The sequence below is a fragment of the Petromyzon marinus genome, unplaced genomic scaffold (assembly GCF_048934315.1).
Source record: "Petromyzon marinus isolate PM22_M1 ecotype Great Lakes invasive population unplaced genomic scaffold, UKy_Petmar_22M1.pri1.0 PM_G_Scaffold_4, whole genome shotgun sequence".
NCBI classification, from domain to species: Eukaryota; Metazoa; Chordata; class Hyperoartia; order Petromyzontiformes; family Petromyzontidae; genus Petromyzon; species Petromyzon marinus.
In genome coordinates, this window is record NW_027422983.1 from 2,145 (window position 1) to 9,944 (window position 7,800).

The 7,800-nt window shown below is 49.0% G+C and overlaps 1 protein-coding gene across 1 annotated transcript; it reads left to right on the forward strand.

Annotated features, from left to right (window-relative positions):
- Positions 1–375: 375 nt before the first annotated feature.
- LOC142916571 (cyclin-J-like) lies at positions 376–7,533 on the forward strand. The gene is made up of 7 exons (XM_076061691.1): positions 376–569; positions 1,293–1,416; positions 1,932–2,142; positions 2,261–2,373; positions 3,665–3,836; positions 5,087–5,246; positions 6,826–7,533. Exons 3-7 carry the CDS (start codon positions 2,061–2,063, stop codon positions 7,199–7,201), a joined length of 903 nt encoding a protein of 300 aa, XP_075917806.1. The 5' UTR covers positions 376–569; positions 1,293–1,416; positions 1,932–2,060; the 3' UTR covers positions 7,202–7,533.
- Positions 7,534–7,800: the final 267 nt, after the last annotated feature.

Consider the following 7,800-nt stretch of genomic DNA (forward strand, 5'->3'; position numbering starts at 1 on the left):
TCTGTGTGTGTGGGTCTGTGTGAGTCTCTGTGAGTGTGGGTCTTTGTGAGTGTGGGTCTGTGTGAGTCTCTGTGAGTGTGGGTCTCTGTGAGTCTGTGTGGGTGTCTGTGTGAGTCTCTGTGAGTGTGGGTCTGTGTGGGTCTCTATGAGTATGGGTCTCTATGAGTCTCTGTGGGTCTCTGTGAGTGTCTGTGTGGGTCTCTATGAGTATGGGTCTCTGTGGGTCTCTCCCTCCCCCCCCCTTTATCCCCTGGCCGTCGCCTCCCCCTCGGGTGTGGCCACGCCCACACCTCATCCAATCAGGAGTCCCTGGCACACGGATGACGCGTCACCTCCGGCTTCCGGCGCTCAGCAGCACTTCCGGGGCGTGGAGAGTCCTGGGAGTCGGCGGCTGCGTCACGTGACGACTCCAACGTGGCTGCGTGCTGCCCACTCCGTCCGTAGTTACCGTGAAAGACTTGAGACTTGCTGTATTTAGACTATATCGTGACATATTGAGGCGTTAAAACTATCACGGTTTGTTAACTGAACGATTTCCCTTCCCGCCGTGTAATAATGGACAGTGTTTGGTAAGACTTTGTTTTGTTTTTCATCATAACAGGACATATTTTTTACATTATTCCACATGCATAGCGGGGGGTAGGGTGTGAGCTTGAGATGTTTGGAAGCCGGTTTAGCATGAGCACTTTAAGATTTCGTCAATAATGTAATCGGTCTTGCTCAAGCAAATACATTATGAAGTTTGCACACGTGTCAATAATTGAATTTTTTACGCGTGGAAAAATGTGTTACTTTTTTTTGCAAAAAATTGCAAATGTAGTTTCTTTTCCAAGTGTTGTGAAAATTCTGCCTTTATTCTTAATGCTCTGTTGAGCACGAAGTGCCCGTGGTATAACCTGTGGTAATCTCCATATATACGAAAGGCAAAGTTGTGATTGTGTGTGTTGTCTGTACTTCTCCACATGCAACAAACTGGAAATTTGCCATGTGGGTACTTTCCAGACTGTACACCATGCAAACATTATACAAATACACTTTATTTTTGTGGGGGGAGCTCAATAATGCATATATTTTTTGCACGGCAAGTGAGCTGTGACGTCAAATCTGTCACGTGATCACTTGTGTGCACCCAGCACGTGCCTGTCCGAGTAATAAACTCCACTCGTGAACACTTGTGTGCGCCCAGCACGTGCCTGTCCGAGTAATAAACTCCACTTGTGAACACTTGTGTGTACCCAGCACGTGCCTGTCCGAGTAATAAACTCCACTCGTGAACACTTGTGTGTACCCAGCACGTGCCTGTCCAAGTAATAAACTCCTGAGCACGAGGCGCGAGCGACGGACCAAGACATGGACAGAAGCGAGTGGTGGCAAGGCGAGTTGGCAGATGACATCTACCGCGTCCTTCGAAAGAAGGTATCCGCCTCTCTCATCAATAGGCCTCCTACACGCAGACACAAATCCTACGAACTGATTTACACGGCACGTACGTTCGAGTGCTCGACTCGCAGCGAGGAGGTTGCAAGTTCAATCCTGGCCAGCGGGTCGACCCGGCCCCCTATCTCTCCGGGGACTATAACACGAGCGACATGGTACCTTGTGGAAGAATAAAAGTGGCTGTGCTTTGGAGCTACGGATCTCCACACCTCGTGGTTTTGTTTCATCGTAGGCTGCGGACTACCGAATGAGTTCTTCGCCATCTTTCACTCGCTTGGACAGGGAGACAATTTGGCCGTGGCTTTTGTCACTCTTGGTTTGCGTGACGGCGAAAATTAAATGCTGTGGCCCACCGTCACCGGGCGCGTCGCCTCCTTAGACCCCCAGAATAATCTATTATCGTTTCAAAACACTTCTTGACCTCTTGACCCAACTCCACAGCGTCCCAACTGCCCTCCCAACCCCCACGTCCTCGTTTTTTTTCCCCCTCGCAGGAGCTGTCGCTGCCTCGGTTTTGCGCACGCTCGCCCTAGCTGCACCTCCGTCGCCACTTCGTCGACCTCCTGGCAACGCTGAGCGAGCGCCTGCAGCTGAGTGTGACCACGCACCACCTGGCCATCGCAATGTTAGACGTGTTCATGGACCGCCACGACATCACCGTCCGCTGCCTCTACACCTGCTCAATCTGCTACCTCATTATAGCAGGTCGGTCAATCGCTCACGTGACCCACCCACCCACCCACCCGATCACTCGCTCATCTCTCGCTCGCACGCTTGGTCGCTTGCTCACCGTCGGCATGCGTGTCCCTGACACCCTGCGCAGCCAAGTTCGAGGAGATGGATGAGCACGTGCCGCGACTGGACTGGGTGAACCGGCTGGAGGTGATGATCAAGCAAGGGCTGAGTCTGTCCAAGGAGGAATTGCAGCAGACGGAGGTAGCTGCATGCCCCTGTTAATTCGGCATGCAATGTTTCACCCCCCAGAACCGTTCCGTGCATTGTCATGATTCAAGGTCGCGATTTGATTCAAGAAACCAATTGTTTTGTCTTGTTACTTTACAATCTTACTCTTTGGGTCTGTCGGTAAAGTCACGTAGATAGAAAAATAATTTAAAAAATTACGACGTTTCGATGGCAACACAAGCAGTCGTCCTCAGGTGATTGCTTGTGTTGCGATCGAAACGTCAAAGACCCAAAGAATATGAACACATCATCTCTGTTTCATGCCAACTAATTATTCTGTAGACAATTTGAATGTACAGCCCGAATTTGAATATAGAAGCGTGTCTTCTTACTAGATAACAGGAAGGCAAAAGCTGCAGAATAATATTACCACAGCAGACCTGACAAATGAACGTGGAGTGGTGCTCATTTATTTGCACGGCGCTGGAACAAGTGCAGGAAATTCTCCCTATGGTGGGGCTCAGTCTCTCCGTAAAACAATCACCCCGTGACGATTTGCTTGCGTTGCAATGGAAACGTCGTGATATTTTTTATTATTTTTTCAATCTACGTGGCTTTTACCGAAAGACCCAAAAGAATATGACGGTCATTGCATTTACCCGTGCAGACGAAGGGCCGAGTTGACTCTTTGACCAGACATTTGAACTGTTTGCGAGCCATGCACCAACCCGACTAGTTAAGCAACCATTGGAAAGACGTTCTAAATCGAACCAAACATTAAACTAATTTTCAGTGGTACAGTATATTTTTCAAGTAGTGGTACCCCAAACTTTCGCAGCTCTTAAATTCCCCTTTCACACCATCAATAGGTAAACTCCCCCCCCCCCCCCCCCGCGCCAACTGGCAAGTGCACCCGCACGTACACCACTTCTATGCTAAGTCGGCCAATCAAATGCTAATTTTTATGCTAATTCCTTTGTCAAGGCACCTTGTTTCCTTGCGCACAGCTTAAAGGTCGCGGTCTGAGCGTGGCTGTGTTTCACTCCAGCGCTGTCCTCGAGACCACCTGATCCCTTCACCTGATGAAGGCCACTTGTGTTGTGGCCGAAACGTCGTGATTTTTGTTGTTTTATTTTTTACCTACGTGACTTTACCGAATAGAACCAAAGAGTATGGATCCTTGCAGTCACGAAAGCTTTAAATCTAGAATAGTTAAATAAACCCTCCAGGCAACACACAGCAGCGTGGCGGACTGAATGCTTTACGCAGTGGTGGCAGCTGTGCCGTGCCAGCCCACTCTCCCGTCTGCCTCCCCCCTGCACAGTTCCTGCTGCTGTGTACACTCGACTGGAACCTGTGCACGCCCACAGCGGCGCACTTCGTGGACTACTTCCTGTGGCTGTCGCGGCGTGAGGACGCCCCGGCTGGAGGCTCGTCCTACCGGCACGCGTACACGACCAAGTACACGGCCCACTTCCTTCAGCTCGCCCTGCAAGGTACTCGCAGAGCTGTAGAGGAGCGCTTCGTAGGCAACGCTAAGGTGACCAGCGAAGAAGGGACAGTGCCTGAAACGTCACCGAATATATATTTTTTTCCAACGTCGGAATGTTGATATTCTTAGCTCTTTCGGTAAAGTCACGTTGAAGGGAAGCAAATAAATAATAAAATATATATAAAACAATAAAAATTCTCACGACGTTTCGACCATAACACAAACGGTTGTCATGAGGTGTGTCGGTTTGCATTAATTTATTTATTTTAAAACGGGGTATTTAAAAAAACGTCAGCGCCACGCGCAGCGATTTGGCAGTTTATTTAGAAGGACGAGTCCATCTATGTTCTGAAAAGAGGAGGGGGGAGACGAAAAATTAATGTATGCTGTCTGAAAGCCACCGTAAGCGTGAACAGGTCTTAATTGATTGTTCACGCTTACGGTGGCTTTCAGACAACATACATTAATGTTTCGTCTCCCCCCTCCTCTTTTCAGAACATAGATGGACTCGTCCTTCTAAACAAACTGCCAAATCGCTGCCCGTAGTGCTAACGTTTAAATAAATAAATAAACACACACAAACACCGTTAATAAAATAAATAATTTGATGCGAACCGACACTTCTTTCAAATGTTTCTTGCCGTTGCTTTTCACACCTGATGATGACCGTTTGTGTTATGGTCGAAACGTCGTGAGAATTTTTATTGTTTTATATATTTTATTATTTTATTGTTTCCCTTCAACGTGACTTTACCGAAAGAGCTAAGAATATGAATTACTGCAGTCACAAAAGCTTTAAATCAAAATTTTAGTCGGAATGTTTGTTCAAATGTTCAGGGTGTCCTTGGCCCAACGTTCCTCGTTCACTGGGTGCTTGTGCGTTTAAGCGTCTGTGTGTGTGTGCCTGCCTGTCATTCCTGTGTGCAGGGTAGAGGTGGCGTAGCGGTTAGCGCTACGCTGCAGCTACGACCCTGGACACCCTGGTCCAACGCCCGCTCACGGCTATCACCGGTGACGATTATCTGAACCGGTCCTGGGCCTCCCCTAGGTCGACTCGGCCTCAAATGAGTAACTCAATGTGGTGTGTAAACATCGCCAGCACTGGGGAGACAAAGGCGGCCGGGCGTGGTGCTGGCCACCCACCCCCTCGTGTGCCACAGTGCCGACCTTCATAGGTGCTGCTACTCGCTAGCAGCACTTGCCCCAACAGTCTGTTAAGGCTAAACGGAGGGTTTTGTCTTTGTGTGTATGCAGACCACGTATTCCTGAGTTTCCGTCCATCCGTGGTGGCGGCTGCAAGCATAGCATTGGCCCGTATAGAAGTGAAGCTGCCCTCTGCGTGGACTCTGTACATGCAACACTTCACTGGCCTTGCCTGGGAGATGATCCTGCCGTGCGTGGAGCAGCTGATTTGGTGATTTGCACGACAAAACAACACAAAGCTCTCCTAAGTGACCGTTTAAGAGACCTATTAAGGCTGAGTTGTGGCTCACGAGGCAGCAACGTGCTCTTTTCTCTACACAATTTATGTTTACAAACCAATACCGGTTACCCATTAAAGCCGAATTTACCCAAGGGAAATTGAATACAGGTTATGCGTCGCTGCCCGAACCATCACTGCTGCCCAAAACCATCACTGCTTTAAGATTAACTGTTAGTCAAAGTGAAAGTTGTCTCCCAGATCAAATGAGCGATGTCGGTGGGACCGAGGTAGTCGTGTCAATTCAACATTCACACGGTGGAGGCCAGTGTCTCCAGAGGACAAATACTGTTGTCAAGTTGGCATGACGAGAGACTACTAAAAACAACGAGTATGCCATTTTCTTTGGTTCTTTCGGTAAAGTCACCACCACGTAGAGCGAGAATAAAATCATAAAATAAAATAATAAAATTCTCACGACGTTTCGGCCACAACGCAAGCGGCCGTCTTCAGGTGAATGGTACAGACCTGTTTGCGTTGTGGCCGAAACGTCGTGAGAATTTTATCGTGTTATTTTATTATTTTATTCTCATTCTACGTGGTGACTTTACCGAAATAACCAAAGACGATTAATCCTTGCAGTCACGAAAGCTTCAAATCGAGAAGAGTATGCCATTGTGCAACAGATGGCAAATATTTTAAGCAATATCCATGACGACTAAATGAAGCTGATATGTGGATTCCTGTGCGTGCGAATTTCACGTCCTAGTCCATCACGGATGCCCTGAGACTCGGTGAGGCGCTCCAGCATTACCCATGGTGCCTTGTGACTCATTGGTAGATGGGCCCTTATGGTTGAGGTTTCTCATCACCTTGCTGAATTAAATAAGCAGATGAACGCTAAACGATTAGACATTCCTCTGGTGCTGTTGCTGGCTTCTTAGCATTTTGGGCCTGTGCTTAGCGACCGTTATTTAAACATAACATTAAGTTGCACACTCTTAATTTTTAGAGATTGGGGAGTATGGTTTTCAGATTTTGCCCCAGGGTTGTTTCCACTTATGTTATATTGGGGACAAACTACTACAAACGACAGTACTATGCAGTGGTGTTAATTACTGCAGTAAATCCTAGATGTTTTTATTGATGTTAAATAATTATATTGCTGTCAAGGGCACGGTGTGATATTGGGTTCAAGGATCACAAGATGGTTTGAACCTAACATGATTAGACCCACAGGCATGGACCTGTGTGTGTCAAGATGGGCTTGAACCTAACATGATTAGACCCACAGGCATGGACCTGTGTGTGTCAAGATGGGCTTGAACCTAACATGATTAGACACACAGGCATGGACCTGTGTGTGTCAAGATGGGCTTGAACCTAACATGATTAGACCCACAGGCATGGACCTGTGTGTGTCAAGTTTGGCTTGAACCTAACATGATTAGACACAGGCATGGACCTGTGTGTGTCAAGATGGGCTTGAACCTAACATGATTAGACACACACAGGCATGGACCTGTGTGTCTGTTCTAACTCTACGTCCTCCCCCTATGTTCGAACTCTTCAGTAAATACAACTTCAACAGGAAGCAGGTCATGGAGCTTCAGGAAAATCCTGCTGTCCACTCTGAGCAGCCCTCCCACTCAGCCTCAGCCATACCACGTGTGCCTCGTCACCAGTCAACTCAACAGCAGCAGCAGCCGCAGCCACTACAGCAGCAGCAGCAACAGCAGCAGCAGCAACAGCAGCAGCAGCAGCCACAACAACAGCAGCAGCCACAGCAGCAGCAACAGCAGCAACAGCAGCAACAGCAGCAGCAGCAGCAGCAGAAGCCACAGCAACAGCAGCAGCAGAAGCCACAGCAACAGCAGCCACAACAACAACAGCAGCAGGAGCAACAGCAGCAGGAGGAGCAGCAGCAGCCACTGCAGCAGCCACAGTAGCAGCAGCAGCAGCCACAGCAACAACAGCAGCAACAGCAGCAGGAGGAGCAGCATCTGGTGCCCAAGTCGGTGCAGACGCCACCTGTGGAGGTGGGTCAGGAGATGGAGTCGCCGCCGCCGCCGCCGTTCAGCAAAGAGACCCTTGGCAACATTTGGGATGACCACGAGTTGGCCGCGCAAGCCGCGTGTCAGCAGGAACCTGGCCATCGAGCCGCACAACAGATACATCAGCAGGCCGTGCGGTGATTGATGTTGCGTTTTTGGCAGGGCACCGATTTCAGGAATGCAGAACACGGAGCGAGTTGTCGGTCAAAGCTCAGCTCGTCAGAGCTTTGGTCGGCAAGCTGTGGGGGGGGGGGGGGGGTGGGGGGTGTTCAAGGAGGCTGTAGATTCATACTCTTTGGTTCTATTGGGTAAAGTCACATAGGTAAAAAATAAAATAATAAAATTCTCACGACGTTTCGGCCACAACACAAGCGGCCTTCATCAGGTGAAGGGACGAGACTGTCTGGAGGACAGCGCTGGAGTGAGCTGTAGATTACCGGCAACGAAAGCGTCGCAGAATCTTCGCGACGGTTGCAAATTTCAGTTAATGAGGC

What these genes read in the sequence shown, in the direction of transcription:
- LOC142916571 (XM_076061691.1), top strand. Translation starts at nt 2,061, where the DNA reads ATGTTAGACGTGTTCATGGACCGCCACGACATCACCGTCCGCTGCCTC. An exon ending in CTGCTACCTCATTATAGCAG is followed by an intron (nt 2,143 to 2,260) that starts GTCGGTCAATCG and finishes CACCCTGCGCAG; the next exon opens with CCAAGTTCGAGGAGATGGAT. An exon ending in TGCGTGGAGCAGCTGATTTG is followed by an intron (nt 5,247 to 6,825) that starts GTGATTTGCACG and finishes CGAACTCTTCAG; the next exon opens with TAAATACAACTTCAACAGGA.